The following is a 17047-nucleotide window of genomic DNA, read 5'->3' on the forward strand; positions in this document are numbered from 1 at the left end:
CTAGGGGCCAGCCATGGGGCTGCTAAACACTGTCTGTGGGCTTAGATGTGTTTGCGGGGCTCTGTGCTCTTTCCTGAGAGGAGCTCTGGAAACTCTGGGCCCGGACTTCCTACCAGGGCTGACCTGAGGGTCTCATCTGAGCTCACAAAGGCCACCCCCATCAGCCTTTACAGCCACACAGAGGCTGTGTCCCAGCACATGAGGCTTCTGAGCCAGGCCAGCATCCACAAAGATGCTGAAACAGGAGGGAGCTGGCCGGGGCTGTGCTGCGGGGATCCACACGAACCCTGCCCAGTATTTAGAAATCCGTATTAAATCCGTGCCGGACCAACTATGGCTCAGCTGCCCTCTACTGCCAACAGCCTTTGCCTGATCCCTGGTCACCACACAGTGTGCCCTAATGGGGCACCCCCTGCCTGTCTGCCGGCTCCCCGATGGCCTTTGACCTTCTCTCTTTCTGGCTACTTCTGTGCACCCAAATGCTCAGAGACAAACAGTAGACTTAAACACTTGTAACATTTTCAAGCTATATGAGACCTACATTCTTCTTCACAGTACAGAAGAGAAACTGGAGGCCCAGAAGAAGGGGCAGGATTGGGTTTGTGGGGCTGAGAGTTGTACAATTTGGGAGACCTTTTTTAAGAATGAAATGCATCAATTCAAATGAGACACACAGGCAGGCCTTAGGATGGTCTGTGCAGGCTCGCGCAGGGCCCTAAAGCTGACCCTTAGGCTCCATTCACTTCAAGGTAACCCGTCAGGGCGTGATGGTCAAATCTGCTTCTGGTCCCCAGAGGTCCCAGGGCCAGCCACCCTTGCTCAGGGTCACACAGCTGGTGAGTGGCAGGGCCAGACCTGGGCACAGGGGTCCCCTCCCCTACCACACTGTGTGCTGGCATTCATGCCATTGCTTCTGGGTACCTACAGGTGAGATTGTAATTAAGCATGTGACGTGGGACCAGGAGAGCCCCTGACAAAGCTCTTCCTGGGGCACCCCGCTCTTCCTGCAGGAAGCAGGCTAGGGGTGAACAGAGCTCCGAGGGGTGAACATGCTGGCCCCGGGTTGCTTATCATTTAGCAACTCCTGGCGATCAACCTCCCAACCTCTGAAACCCCAGATGTGTGCCCACCTCTCATGCCTACATCTTCCTCCTCCCCAGTGGCCAGGCTGTGTTGCAGACTTCTGCAGCACCCCAGATTAAACCTGCAAGGGATATTAAATGCCTCCTGCTTTCTCATGAATCCTGAGGCCGAGCAGGCCCCCCAGGGTCCAGCTCAAATGATTCTCCCCAAATGAGGACATCCCGTGGGAAAAGTAAGCCTGAGTTCCACATTTGACCCAGCAGTAGGTTTTCAGGCTCTAGAGAAAACAGGCTTTTGTCCTCAAAGAAGCTGCCCCAGGGATCCAGATCCCAGAGGCGTCAAGAAAGAGGAAAGAGTCTGTGGCCTCTGAGTCACTGGGCTTCAGGGCCCTGTGCTAGACTGAGTTCTGTGGAATACAGGAAGCTACCCCAGGTAATAGCCAGGCAGGTCGGGGCCAGGTCTCCTCCCCTGTGATGCCCCTTCTGAGTCCCTAGTGCTGGCTAGTACCAGTGGGATAAGGAAAGGCACTGCTGACCCCCAGCATGGGCACCTGCTGGTCTGATGTTGAATTCTCGGGAGCTAAGAAATCACAGATCACTCAGCTGCTTGCGTGGGAATTTCTCATCCTAGAGCCTGATGCCCCAGGGCATGATGGTCAAATCTGCTTCTGGTCCCCGGAGGCCCCGGTCCACGGAGTCCTGCCCAATCAGCCAGCCTCCAGGGTACACGGGCTCAGGCACCTGCAGATCTGTCTCCAGGAGTTTGGAGACACCAGATCCATGGCAGAAATGTGACACTGGGGCTGGAGGCCTGGAGCCCAAGGCTCTCACTGCCAAGGAGAGGAGGCGACTTTTAAGCTCCTGACCTTCCCCTTGCCGTCCCCTCAGGAGTGGGGAGGGCCTGCGCTGGCCTCTGGCCCCCTGGACTTGGGAATCCTCTGGAGGTCTCCCCACCCCCATGGACAGTCTCAGTGCCTCCGAGGCCCTGCTCCCAAAATAGCCTTTTTCCTCTTGCCTTTTTCACTTCAACACCCTAGTAAGGAAGGTAATGGGAGCATTTGTTTCTCTATCATTTTAAAGTCTTAGAAACTGAGGCAACAGGAGGTGTACCCCACAAAGAGTGAGTTCTAAGAGGGTCCAGGACCTGCTGAAATCACACAGTTCAGGAAGGCTTATCAGGAGCCTCTCTTTTCAGGGGGATCAGTGGGATCCCAGTTGAAATGCCATCTGGGCCAAGGTGGTGCTTACTGTCAAGTGACTTCCTTAAAAAAAGACAATTGGGGTCATTGTGAGTGGCAAGCCTCCCTTACCATTGTAATAGAAAACAACGTTCAGGGCGGGACGAGACCTGAGTATTTACTTATTCCTGTGACAGAAGCGGGGAGGGGATCTCCAAAGTCCAGAGAGGGCAGGTGACCTGCCCTAGGTCACACAGCAAGTCATAGCCGATTTAGAACTAAAGCCCAGTCTTATAACACACCCCTCATCAAAGGTTAGGCCAAAACCAGCACTGAGCACTTTATAAAGTAGGGTCTGCTCTGCCTCAGGGAGGATGGTGGAAGGAGAGTCACTGTTGTTTTGTTTCCTAAATGAGCTCTCTGGAGTAGGGGCAGGAGGAGAGAAGGTTCTAACAGAGAAACCAACCCCTGCCCCCACACCCTTGGTTTCTGATGGCAGAGACAGGAGGGTGACCAAGAGGTCTCAGAGGAGAGCAGAAGAGGAGAGATGGAAAAGAGAGACATGGGAACATTTTGCATGGGGTAACCCCAGGGCTGGTAGGCAGGCAGCTCACTTCCAGCCCACTATGTGGGGACAGGCCCTGGGCCAATCACCGTAGCCCTCGGGGGCCTGTAGGCGGAAAATCAGGGCAGCTCGCAGGCAACAGGGGGAGGAGGGAGCAACTGTGGGTGTTTGAGGCCTCCTTTAGACTATGGCTCCAGAAATGCCAAGTGCTGCTAAGAATAGCACCCAGTCCCGCCCTGCAGTCACTGGCCATCACGATAGTCAGTGGGCCGCAGAGGGCTGGAGGGCTGGCTGCACTGCAGACGTAAGGCCCAGCTTCCACCCGCCCACGGGGGCCTCACAACTCCTTGTGGTGCCCCAGTTTACTGCGTGCAAAACAAGGATGGGGAGACTGATGGGGGTGGGGTGACACGTTCCCGCTTCCTGCTTTACTGGAACACAGCTGGGAGTGTGTCTGCTGAGCCTCTGAGGTCCTGGAGATGGACGCAACACATATGCGTTTGCGTGCCCACTAAATTTCTTCAGTCATGTCCGGCTCTTTGTGACCTGGACTGTAGCCCTCTAGGCTCCTCTGTCCATGGGATTCTCCAGGCAAGAATACTGGAGTGGGTTGCCATGCCCTCCTCCAGGAGATCTTCCCAACCCAGGGATTGAACCCCTGTCTCCTGTGACTGCTGCATTGGCAGGCAGACAGGTTCTTTACCACTAGAACCACCTGGGAAGCCCTGGCATCTTATGTTGGTGATAGAATTGATAGAAATTTCCACCAAAATATTTCAGACAGAGGAATGGCTGGAGGGAAGAATCTCCAAATTATACAGAGGTCCTCTCTTTGCTTTTAGAAGGTCGGGAAACTGAGGTTCACAGGGAATGAGTAACGTCATCTGTGAGCTGGGCCACCGTGAGCCAGCTCTTGATTGAGACACTTAACCTCCTGGCCCCTGGGAGCCTGAAACACTTTTCCTTCAGCTCTGGGCTTTGTGCAGGTTAACTGCCCACTAATTACACAGAGCTGTATAAATGCTAAGTGGAGTGGAGGTGGGGATGTTAGGGGCTGGGAACCGGTGGTCCAGGCTCCCCAGCAGGCTGCTTCCAGAAGGATATAGGTCAAAGGGGAGGGAGGGCATCTCCAGGAAGCAGAGTGACTTCCCTGGAGACATAGAGGGTGGTGGGGAACACCGCGGTTAATGATTTCTGTTAATATTTCAGAATTAAGGTCTCAGGAAGGGAAGGAGAAAGAGGAAGCAATGCCCAGAACTTCTGATCCTTAAAGCCTTATAATTTCTATTTTTTTCAAAAAGAAAATGTGTGCATATACACACACACGTACACACACGTCTGAACACATGAGTGTTCTCATCTGCATATGTCTCTGTACGTACTGAGTGTCTGGCACATAAACCCTCAATGGGCACTGCTATTATTCCACATGAACATAAACGCAGGGAACACAAGTGTGTTTTTACACAGCACCCTTCAGTGTACCCACACAGATTCAAATACACCGTAATATTTGGGTGCCCATTCTCTGTGACAGGCACTGTACCGCCCAGAGCATCGGACGGTTGTCTTGAACCCTCCCGACAGTCCCGTGAGGTACGCACTGTGTGTAATTCCTATTTTTCACGTGGAGAACCTGAAACTCAGATCCTCTGCCCGCATTCACACAGCCGGTCACTGTGGCGTCCCTTCACAGCAGTACACATGTGTGCCCGTGTATGCTCACGGGCGCACACACGTCTAAAAGCACAGGGGTGCACAGACCTCTCCTCACGTCCACACGCATGCCAAGACGTTCGTGCATGCAGACACTCCCGAGCACACGTGGGTGGTCGGTCTTGCCTAGCTCTCTTGGGGATCTCAGGTCCTTCTGCAGAGGGCCCCGAAGGTGCTCTTGGTCTTTGGCTAACACACCCCTGGGCCAGACCCAGGCCCAGACCTGAGCGGCAGGAACCTGGCTCCAGTGCGATTTAGGCACTGCCAGCATCCTTCCTAGAGGTCTGGGCGGCCTCACACTGGTTCTCACCATCTGTCTCCCACTGGGGTCTCAGAGGAGGGGGATAGGAAGGATGAGGCAGAGGAGCTTGGCCACAGGAAGAAATGGGAAGGGGGTATCTGAAAAGTGTTCTCTGCCTCCCCGACCCCCCACTCCTCTCCTACACACATGCCCCTTGGCAGGCCTCTGTCTTCCTGCTGCTAGCAGACAGCGAGGAGCAGTGATTCTCTAGATTCTCTTTAGCAGCACCTGGCTCACTAGAGTGCCTCCCTGGAAGTGCTCCTGACTCCAGGGATCCCGATTTAGCAGGTCTGGGTAGGGCCCTGGAATCTGCATTTAGTAGACCTCATTCCCCACCCCTGAGGCCCCCATGACTCTGATGAAAGCAGTCCCTTTTTTTTTTTTTTTTTTTAAGAAAACTCAGGGCAACTTGGAATGACCCACCCAGATGCAAAACACTCAACCTCTGGGGAGTTGATTACTAGCCTGCAAGGCAGAAAGCTTATGAATCATCAGCTGAGTTACAGGATGACCAAAAATATTCTCCAGTATTCTTTCTGCAGGAGTAGGAAGCTTTGCTTTATTCTACGGCTCAGCCCAAACTCTGACCCTGGCCCAGGAGTCATCGGTCAAGAGGGAGATTATGCAAGAGTGTGGATGGTGGTATAAACCACCACCAGTGGGGGAGAAACACTGCATGTGGCTCCCTGGCCCGGGCATCATCAGCAAAGAGTTCGTGAAAACCTCTGGTGTGCTAGGGTAGAGCCTGAAGAAGGCTGGACACACACCCTGCTTGTGATTCTGTATGAGGACAAGGTCACAGCATGCTCATCATGGAGCACGCTCTGTTACTCAGGAATATAGGACAATTTCCCAGGTTAAGATAACATCTCCTTTAGAAGCCCCCACAGATAGGCTGCAGAGCAGAGGCCCCCGAGACCTTCTGCAGGCTGAGCATTCCAAGTTTCTGTGCTGTCATCCCCTCAGGGAAACAAAGCGTCAGCTGCCTGCCACAATAGCCACGCACATCCCCATGGCCCAGTCCCTCCAAACATAAACCGCGTTAAGAGAGCCTGCTGGCTCTGCAAACACAACTTCAGACCATGTCCCCTGGACGTAACTCTTCCAACAAATTGCCCACTCCCAGTGCCTCCTCCGCAGAAAACCTGTTTTAGCTTCAATCTCCCATCCCACCCGCTGTGGTGGGCAGAATCCAGTGGAATAATGAGAAAATCACCAGGTAGGATTGGAAGCACTACCCTGAGCGGGCAGCAAGTTCCTGCTGCCTGCCCTCCTTCTCTGGGAATGGTGAAGGGGATGCTGGCAGAAGGTAGATGGGGGCTGGCATGCTGGGGGCTGTACCGCCCACATCCCCGCCTCCCCGCTTAGCACCACAGTTCCTTGGGATAGACCCAGCCTGGGGCAGGGGCAGGGACATTAGAGGAGAGCTGGGTCAAGAAACAGGGCCTAGAGGCCTGGAACAGCTCCCCATCCAACAGACAGCGGCAGGGCTCGGGCCCTCTGCCCGATCTTGGAGCTTCTGGTGTCTTGACCCAGATTTCCAGGTTTGTGCTGGAAATCTGTGCGTTTCCCACCTCACCTCTGAGCTCTCATCCATCCTCTTCTGTTTAACCCCCAGCCACTCACCCCTAAAGAGAGCAGCCCCTTCATTTCTTCCCCATGTCTCCCCTTCTCTCCCTGCCTGAGAATTGATCAGGCTTGGCCAGTTCCCTGGTAAAGTACCCACCTCCCCTGAACATGTACTAGAAATGAAAGTTCCCGAATCGCATCGAGGGCCTGGCAAGGCCTAAAGGTCAGAACTCCCCACCTGGGCACCCAGTGGGAAGCAGTTTCCTCTCTCACCTAAACATCCAGGGAAAGGCCCAGCTGGCAGGAACAGACGTCCAGAGAAGGTGGCCAAGACTTCCTGTAGTCTGCTCCGTGAACCCACATTCCAAATGTGTGTCCCACCCAGGCCCGGCCCCTCCCCAGCTTAGCTTCTTGACCCCCTGCTCTGATCCCCTGAGACAGGCATTCCCACCTTGCTTGCACATGCGTGTATGTGTGTGTGCTTGAGTGTGCTTGCACGTGCACACACACATGTGCTTACGCAGTCTTGGCCTGTCCTGAGCCCCATGCACTCTTGTGGGCACCAAGCTGAACAATAGGCACGCCTCACCCCATAGAAATCTCTGTGACCAGCTTTCTCCTTTCTTCCCATCCTGGCTGCAGTATTCCTACGAAGGGATGGAGATCAACAACCTGCCGGTGGAGCTGACAGTTGTGTGGAATGGGCACTTCAACATTGACAACCCGGCTCAGAATAAGGGTACGGAAGGTGGGCCGGGTAGGCGGGCAGGGAGGAGCAGCTCCCATTCAGGGCGGTGCCATTCCGTGCCCACCCTCCACGCCTCCCCAGCACCACCACTGCTCTGTGACTGCTCCAGTGGGTGGGCAGCTCCTGGGAGTGCAGTGGAGGGAGCAGGGTTAGCAAGGAGCAGCTAGCTAACCGGGTCCCTGCTTATGGGGTAGACTTCACCTTCCAGCCATGTTCTTCTGCCCAAGCCGTTTTTGCATCCAAAAGGCAGAGGAGACAAGGCTGTCCGTGTCCCATACAGAGGCCAGGACTGCGTTCCCGGTCCATACTCCTGGCTGCCCCCGCCCTGCCCCCACATCCAAACCCCTCTTGTCCTCTGCCTGCAGTTCACCTCTATAAGTGTGGGGCCATGCGTGAGAGCTGTGGGCTGTGCCTCAAGGCGGACCCGGACTTCGAATGTGGCTGGTGCCAGAGCCAAGGGCAGTGCACCCTCCGGCAGCACTGCCCTGTCCACGAGAGCCAGTGGCTAGAGCTGTCGAGCACCAACAGCAAGTGCACGAACCCCCGCATCACAGAGGTGAGCTGTGCTCTGCTGGGCCCTGTCCTGCCCCCCGGCTGGGCCCTGAAAGCCACGCCTGGCATGGTGGCCGGCACCCCACTGACCACCAGGTGCCCAACTGGCTGTGAGTAGCCTCGTTTTCCTGCAAATCTGCAGCAGCTCTAGGCTTGGCTCAGAGGCCCTTCCCACATCAGAGGAGGGCGAGAGCTGAGAGGGTGCAACTCAGCTGTCCTGTGGCATCTCCGTGTGCCAGGAAGGACTCGAAGTCCTCAACTCCCCTTCCTGGTCTCTAGGAGTCTTGATGATGAGCCTGTGACGCTTCATCGGCAGCAGCTCATTAAGCAGTCAGCCCATGAGCCCAGGCTGCGTGGGTGTCAAGGGCATGGCCAGCCCTGGAGAGGCAGAGGTCAGAGCAGAGAGGCTTCAGGGTGAACACAGAGCAAGACCTAAGCTGTAAGATGACAGAAACAGACTGGGAGCACGGTGAGGAGGATGGACGGGACACAGGCAGCGTGGCCAGGAGTGGTGATGGGCAGGGCAGAGCTAGAGATGCAGATACTGGGGTCCCAGAGATCCCTGTGCCATCAGCTAATCCCAGCTAACTGTTGGGTCCCATGGCGCTAATTCATCGTATCTCCAGGCCTCAACTTGCTCACCTGTGCCATGGGTCTAAGCACCCACTTCCCAGCACAGGGACAGGGATTATATGAGTAAATGCATACAAATGCTTGGCTGACGCCCAGCTCGTAGGGATCTCATCACCTTCTTCCTCCTCGTTCATCATCGACATTGTCAAAATCATTGTTAAAGTGTGTATCTGAGCCCTTCACTGCCCTGGTGTCTTGACAGCCACACTCCCTCAGGACGACCCCCTAAGTTACCCACTACCTGGATGGAATCCCTTACTCTTCTTGTAAAATAAGGAAGAGACATGCCTGTCTTAGTAACAGGACAGTGTCTGATATGTCGATTCCTGACGCCCAGGATTAAGCACATAGTAGGTGCCTCGGTGCTTTGTGCTGATAATGATAATGTCACAGCAGGGACAGACGGAAGAAGAGAAGGAAGCTCAGCCTGCCCATCCAGAGTGAGTGGACGCTGGGCATCCAGCGCTGGGCAGTGTCACACACGCCCCATCTGCTACTCGAGCAATTGTTGCTGGTTGTTTAGTCGCCGAGTCATGTCTGACTCTTTGTGACCCCAGGGACTGTAGCCCACCAGGCTCCTCTGTCCAGGGGATTTCCCAGGCAATAATACTGGAGTGAGTGGCCATTTCCTCCTCCAGGGGATCTTCCCAACCCAGGGGTCAAACCCAAGTAGCCTGCATCGGCAGGTGGATTCTTTACCCCTGAGCCACCAGGGAAGCCCACAGTTAGAGGCTGAACGTTTGTGTGGCGCTTCGAGTCTGTGGAAGAGCCGCCTGTCCTTCGCCACATCCGGGCTCACAGCAACCGTGCGGTGTGGTTTCCTAGGGCTGCCGCGACCAAGCGCCTTAAACATAGAAACACATTGTCTCTCAGTTCCGGAGCTGGACATTGAAATCAAGGTGTTGCGGGGTTGGTTCATTCTAAGGGGTGTGAAGGGAAGGGTCTGTTCCAGGCTCCTCTATCCACCTGCCGATGCAGGAGACGCGGTTCAATCCCTGGGTCGGGAAGGTCCCTGAGGTTGCAAAGAATCGGACAGGGCTTATCCACTAAACAACAACAACAACTCCTTGGCTTGTAGGTGACTGTCTTCTTCCTGTGTCTCTTCACATCGTCCTTCTTCTACGTGTGTCTCTGTGCAAATCTCTTTTTATGAGGACACCAGTCATATTGGGTTAGAACCCACCAAATGACCTCCTTTTGACTTGACTACCTCCATACAGACCCTTTCTCCAAAGGTCACAATTCTGAGATGCTGGGATTTAGGAACTTTGACATACGGATTTAGGGGGACACAATGCAACCCATGAATTGGGGGTTATTATCACCCTCTCCTACATAAAGATCAACACTGAGATCTACTCTGACCAAAGAATAAATCAAAGGAGTCCTGAAAAGCAGGTCTCTTGCTTGCTATCTTCCGCCCTACAAAGGCAGAAGAACATCCACTCATTCCCTGGCTCCTCCCCTCACAAGTGATGCAGGCACAGTAGGAAGGGGCTTGACTCCTGAGTGAGTAGCTCCTCCCTCAAAGCAGCCTCCGGGGCGTGGCCCCCGAGTGTGGGCCCTCCCCCACGTTAATGCCCCGCCACGTTCCCCACTTCACTCTCCACATCCCTGGTTTTCCAGATGTCAAGAGAGCTTCATTCAGTCCTGACTTCAGTCTCCTGCATGAGTCAGAATCTCAACAATAGTTCTCAAACCACGGAACAATACTTATGCATTTTACGTACAGAATTATTTGGAAAAGGCGGGCAGGTGGATGCCTCTGTCCCACCTCTATATGAGGGCCCCTCCTTTCCAGCCACCCTCTACCCTCAGAGCCCATAGCAAGAAACCATCCCCTGGGGCTGCCTCACAGGACTGCTAATGGTGTGTCTGGTGAAAAGGATGGGACTTGCTTTCTTCTTGGCCTGAGACCAAGAAAATCACAGGGAGGAGACAGCGAATGAAACAGATCTCCCTGCGACAAAGGCTATTTACTGGCTGCATACTGGTATCAGCCCTCTGGGGATCCCGGGCACCTGAGGATTGAGCCAGAGATAAAATTCCCTTTTCAGGACCGCAGACCAGAGCTGGAATATCATGCTGCTGCCGCTGCCAGGTGCCAGCGGCGCCTTGCGGACTGGCTGGGCAGGCATCTGGGGAGGACAGGGACTGCCCCAACCCACCCCCCTCTCTCTGGCCACCTTCCTCACACAGAACCAAGCCTGTCTCCAAAGAATCTGTTTTTTTCACTGCAGTGGGAATGTGCATGTGCAAACCCTTGCCCTCATGTATGCTCACTTACAGATTGCACACCTATGCATGTGAGAAGCAGAAATGTTTTGACCTTTGTAGGTGAGCAGCCTAGAAAGCCCAGCAAAGCTGTTATTCCTTCCCCATCTCTCACCCTCCTGCCAGGATGAAATCTCCACTTGTAACCCTGGAAGGATAGAGAGAGTAGGTAATATTAAGAAGTACCCTATCTGGACTCCTCCAATTGTGATCCCGTTGACATTGACAAAGAGCCAGGCGCTGGTGTTCAGTGGCACCAAGAATAAGAAATGGGCCCTTCTCTGGTCTGTCAGATGCCAGGAGAGGCTGGCATGGAGTGTCTTCTGCCATTCAGGTCACTACTGTGTGGGCTCATAATTAAATCACGTGACGTGTATGGAGTCCCCACCACAAAGCAGGCCCTTGGTTGTTGAATTCTAGCATTCCAATCATGGGTTTTTAGCATCAGTGGTGATGTCTTAGGAGGGAAAGCCAGTCATTTTGGCCAAGTTTTTGAGAATAAAGTCTAAATTAAACCCATCTCCTTAGAAACCAAACCAGATAATGACAGAGGAGCTGTGACAAACATTTTTCTAACTCCAGGAAGATCCTTGGATAGTTGGGGTGTTCAATACAATTACAACTCAAGAAATAACTATGGTGCTATCACTAGAAAGTCCATGAGGAGAAGGGAGGCACCACTGTCTGTGCTCTCAGAGACTCAGGATCTGAAGAGGAGGGGGCAGGGGGATGGCAGTGTGAAGAATCAGACACAAATGCTATGATGAAAAGAGCATACAAAGGTGTCCTAAAATTTCAGTGGAGAAAGACAGAGAGAGCATCTAGTGATGGGGAAGTGACTGTTGACAAGGATCTTGAAAGGTGGGTGGATGCCATCGTGTGGGTTGATAGGAGGCTTGTTCATTTTCATTGAGAATGGAACTAACACAAGCAGTACTGCAGCTGCTGCTAAGTGGCTTCAGTCGTGTCTGATTCTTTGCGACCCTATAGACCATAGACCCCAGTCTCCTCTGTCCATGGGATTCTCCAGGCAAGAATACTTGAGTGGGTTGCCATGCCCTCCTCCAGGGGATCTTCTCTACCCAGAGATCAAATCTGCATCTCTTATGTCTCCTGCATTGGCAGGCGGGTTCTTTACTACTAGCACCACCAAATAAATGCCGCCGCTGCTGCTGCTAAGTCACTTCAGTTGTGTCCAGCCCTGTGCGACCCCATAGACCGCAGCCCACCAGGCTCCCCCATCCCTGGGATTCTCCAGGCAAGAACACTGGAGTGGGTTGCCATTTCCTTCTCCAATGTAGGAAAGTGAAAATTGAAAGTGAAGTCGCTCAGTCGTGTCCGACTCTTCGCGACCCCATGGACTGCAGCCCACCAGGCTCCTCCGTCCATGGGATTTTCCAGGCAAGAGTACTGGAGTGGGGTGCCATTGCCTTAGGCTTTAATTCCGATTTCCTATGAATTACCCGGTAACATTGCAGATCACATTCTATCTCTTCTTCTGTGAAACAGGAAGAGGAACAAGGGGCTTTGAACCCTGTTCCTAAAACACCCAGACTATTCTTCCAGAAGCTCCTGCCCATCCACAGTCCCACACCTGGGTGCCCTTGTGGATTTGAATTGGGTGGAGGGAATGGGGTGTAGAAGGGAAAGAGCCTCTTCCTGTGCCATCAGCAGGGGGGGGGTGATGCTCTGTTTTGGTATCAGATTATTGTGCTTCCTCCTTCCAGATAATCCCAGTGACAGGCCCCCGGGAAGGGGGCACCAAGGTCACCATCCGAGGGGAGAACCTGGGCCTGGAATTCCGGGACATCGCCTCCCACGTCAAGGTGGCGGGCGTGGAGTGTAGCCCTTTGGTGGATGGCTACATCCCTGCCGAACAGTAAGTGGAGGCCTTCAGAGACATGGGGAGGGCAGGGATGAGAAGTTCATATAAAAAGATGACTGACCCTGACATCTTCCCGGGTCAACAGCAGAGGCTGTTAGAGCTTGTGGACAAAAGGAGAACGTCCCTCACCTTCTAGGGTGTGTGTGGTGGGGACTCCTACAACTCCCCAGCTCCTGAACTAGCCAGCTGCCACACTGGGGGAAGTCTAGAAAGGGGAAGGGGAGATGGCCGGGAGAGAAGGGAGAAATGATCATTAGCTCTTTGGGGTGTGGAGATAAGTAGGAGCAAGATGGATCAAAACCAAAATCTACAGTAGTGAGAGTTCAGTTCCTCCCCTTGACTCCCTCTGATGTCTCTAACTCCCCAGTCCTGTCCACTCTCTGTGGACTGAAGTCCTGTTATGAAAAAAGCTAGTCCTATGTGACCATCTATGGAGGCTGAGAATGGACCTCCACACCCACTCTCATGCCTGTGGCAACTTGGATTGTTTTCCTCCAGCAAAGTCTGCTGGTCCACAGAGAGGGCCATTAGACGCATGATCTTGACCATGGCCTTGACCTCTAACCTACCTGGCAAGGGAGGTTTATGAATCATGTATTGCCTTGTAAATAAGTAAAGACAATTTTCCAGCCCAGCAAACACAGGCATGAAATAAATGTTCACCAGCACAGTAGAATCTATATTCTACACCCTCTATATTGCCCCTCCCAGAGTGAAACCTTGCCACTTGCCCCTGTGTGCATAAGTTCTTAACTCTTTGCAAGGTCTCACTTAGGCAGGTGAACGCGTTTATGCTGTGTTCTTCTTGCCTGGGAAATCCCATGAACGGAGGAGCCTGGCAGGCTGCAGTCCATGGGGTCACAAAAGAGTCGTACACAACTTAGTGACTAAACAACAAAAACAACAAAGGAAAGCAAAGCTCATTCAATTAGTGGTTCATTTTCAATACCTGGAAAAAGTATATCAGATTTTTATTTCACATTATACACCAAAATAAATTGGTGTATTTATTGGTGTAAAATAGATGGATTGAAGAGTTAAGGGTAAAATATAAAACTGTAAAAGGATTAGAACAAAATGCAGGTGAGAATTTATTTGGTTTCAAGAAAGGGAAGGTGTTCCAGGTGTGACTGCAAAAGAAAAAATATAAAGGAAAATATTAGGAGATTTGAGTACATAATACTTAAAACTTGTGTACCAAAACCGCTGTGTGCCAAGTAGAAATATGAACGATGAACCGAGAATACGGTTTTACCCCGTTACAGTATGCTTTTTCTTAACACGTGAAGAGGTGCTATAGATGAAAGGCAATTATCCCAAAATTAGCAAAGAGTGTGCCTGTGAGAGTCACAAGACAAAGAACCAAAGTCATATAAAAAATGTTTAATATCAGTAGTAACCAGTGGAATGCAAATTAAAACAGTGGGGACAATTTTTAAAAGTTAATACCCAGTTCAAGTGAGAGGCATGAGAAATAGCACATTCATACATTCATGTTGGGAGGGTAAATTGGGATGACCTTCCTGGAAGGCAATTTGGAAATGTAGGTCAAATGTCTTTAGCCTGGCCATAATATTTCTAGAACTTTCCCCAAATAAACAGAACGCACAAATGTTTATTTGCAAGAATGTGTATTTTGGCCTAATTTGTAACAGTGAAATTGTAGAAGCAATTTGTATGTCTAAAAATAGGGAATTAATTTAATAAATTATTGTATATACCTAGGACAGTAACCTACACAGCCATTAAATTTGATGCTGTAGGAGAATCATGACCAGGCATATACACAAGTTTTATGAAGTGAGAACACAGGTTACCAAGCAGAAAACAGAGTTTATAATTAATTTTGTAAGAGAAAAGCAAAACTGGAAACATAAACACCAAGACGTTGACAGCGGATATTTCAGGGGATGCAATGGGGGTGCGGGGATATACATATGGCAGGTGATTTTTTTCCCTTTTTTTTTAACCTACCATGTATTAATTGTGTTATTGGGACAGAAAAGCATACATTTTTCTATGCCTCAATTCTTCATTTATAAAATGGAGATTATTTGTATTATATATTTGCATAGTTCTAGAGAAAGGTCTGCACAGATTTATACACCAAGATTTTGAGACAGATTAGTGAAGAAAGGCACGCTTGCTTTTTACTTTTGTACTGTTTTCAAGGGTATGAACCATTCTGTAAGTGAAACAGTAACACTTTTTTAAAAGGGGAGACGTTCAGATTCTCGCTTACCCCTTCCCCTGCCAGATGGACTAGGAGCAGGAACCACTGCCTGGGGCCGTCCATGCTTTGGGAGCAAAGAGCTCCAAGGCGAGGACTTGAGAACCTTAGGTCTGCTCTGAGGTCCCTATCTGCTGGCTGTGTGCCCTTGGGTAAGTCACTTTACCTCTCTAGGCCCTGCCATCTGTATTGCCTAAGCTGTTTGGCTGAAACGTCCCCTGCACTCTAATTTAGAACTGAGTGGACAATTCATGAATTGAGGACTGAGTGTCTGGGGTCCTCTCCGAGGCACCCCGTTTTTCCCCAAGGAGACCCCTGTAGATCACACTTCATTTCCTGAGAACCAGGGAGGAGCCCTTGCCGCAGGAATCAGTGTCTTTCACCTCCTCCTCCCCTGCCCATCCTTGAGACGGTACTGCAGAGAAGGAGGCCCAGGTAGGTGTGGGGCCCACGGATCATGGCAAGGAGGCCTGTGACCTCCTTGTGATCCAGGGGCCGTCTTCTCCTCCTGCAGGATTGTGTGTGAGATGGGGGAGGCCAAGCCCAGCCAGCACGCCGGCTTCGTGGAGATCTGTGTGGCCGTGTGTCGGCCTGAGTTCATGGCCAGGTCCTCGCAGCTCTATTACTTCATGGTGAGTCCTGACCACCAGCGGCCTGGCTGGGCGAGCGCTGGCCACCGGCCTCTTTACCGTGATTGCCGGGCCCTTCTGGACCTCTGTGGGCAAACCCAGGCCAAGTTCTTGGGAGTCCCGTCCTGTAGCGCCTGAGAGTCGGGGAGCCCTGGGTTCACATCCTGACCCTGAGGGGCTGGGCTGGGCTCCAGGGAAGTGGCTTTGACTCTTGGGCCCCAGTGTCCCCTTCTGGCTGAGTGTCAGCCTGACCTGGTGGGTGAGGGTGTGGGCTGTGCATGGGAACTCTTGGGATTTGAACCCTGGCTCTGCCACTTAATAACTGGGTGAACTTGGGCAAGTGGTTTACCTTTCTGTGCCTCAGTGTCTCCATTTGTAAAATGAGGATGACGATAATAGCAACTACGCCACAGTATTGTTGCGAAGATTGGATAGAATAGATCGATCACTTCTGGTATCACTACTGTGATGATTTCTAGTCCTGCCACCTTGCCTACTGTGCCCCGCCCTTTCCCTGTGTGCTGGCAGCCCGCCCCTTCCATCCATCATCCCCACTCACCAGCATCCCAGTCCTCGACCTCCTTCACCCCAGCTCCTCACCCGCATCTCGTCCACACTCCACCTGCCTCCTCCCACATTCTTATCCCCGCCTGCCCCAACACCCTTCCCCACATCTCCCTCCCCATCCCATAGCTTCCGCAGATCCCACCACTGCCCTCACATTCCCTCTAGACCAGACCCTCCTCAGACCCTGAAAAGGCTGCTGAACAGCCCTGGCCAAGGATTCTGCAGGCAGGGGACCATCCCCTGCCACACATGTGGTGTCATTTACAAAACTTACCATCCAGTTAACTTCTTGGGTTAATGACAGATGTGATGAGATCATTTCCTCGTGATTCTCAGCTACTTTTGGAAGTGGAAGCCTGAAATGATGGATTTTAGGTCTGGGCATCAAATGCCCTGAAATATGTCATAGGGGCCCGTTTTTCTCCTTCTTTCCTTCCTTCTTCCCTCTTCTTTCAACTGCCTTCCTCCTCTTCCTTCTTCTTCCCTTCAGCTGACAACCACTTATCATCTTGCACAGTACCTCTCCCTGGGTTGTTTGATAAATACTTGCTTAATTGGTTGAATGCTTTGATGGCCTGACTTGCAGGTGATACAGTGATGAATCAGACCCCATGCAACCCCTCCCTCACACAGCCCACAGTCCAGAAGAGGAGAGGAGATGAAGGACTCCCCAGGAGGGATGTACATCAGGTGCCCCTCCCTGCCTGCATCTTGATCTCTCCATTTCTCCACTCTACTCTTTGAAAACCAGCCAACCTTATGAACACGGCTGACACTGAACCTACACATAAGAACTCATGGAGAAGAACACACACGTCATGGACTTAGTGGATATATAGTTTTACCTATTTGTTTTAGCATTTGTACCCACACCTCGTTCTGAAAGGGTTTGAGGGAATTTTCAAGTTAAAGCCAATACACCTTAAGACAACTAGTGATATATGTATATATATTTATATAAATGTATATAATATACATGGGCTTCCCAGGTGGTGCCAGTGGTAAAGAACCCTCCTGCCAAAGCACGAGATGTTAAGATATTCAGATTCGATCCCTGTGTGGGGAATATCCCCTGGAGGAGGGCATGGCAACCCACTCCAGTATTCTTGCCTGGAGAA

At 51.9% G+C, this 17047-nt stretch overlaps 1 protein-coding gene across 1 annotated transcript in view; it reads left to right on the forward strand.

Moving 5' to 3' along the window:
* PLXNA4 (plexin A4) overlaps positions 1 to 17047 on the forward strand; it is a 483041-nt gene that overhangs the window by 397654 nt on the left and 68340 nt on the right. Inside the window, exons 11-14 of the mRNA XM_027538965.1 lie at positions 7054 to 7150; positions 7525 to 7715; positions 12346 to 12497; positions 15248 to 15365. Of these exons, the coding sequence (XP_027394766.1) occupies positions 7054 to 7150; positions 7525 to 7715; positions 12346 to 12497; positions 15248 to 15365 (558 nt within the window). The remainder of the gene's footprint in view (positions 1 to 7053; positions 7151 to 7524; positions 7716 to 12345; positions 12498 to 15247; positions 15366 to 17047) is intronic.

The sequence above is a fragment of the Bos indicus x Bos taurus genome, chromosome 4 (genome assembly GCF_003369695.1).
Source record: "Bos indicus x Bos taurus breed Angus x Brahman F1 hybrid chromosome 4, Bos_hybrid_MaternalHap_v2.0, whole genome shotgun sequence".
Lineage (NCBI taxonomy): Eukaryota > Metazoa > Chordata > Mammalia > Artiodactyla > Bovidae > Bos > Bos indicus x Bos taurus.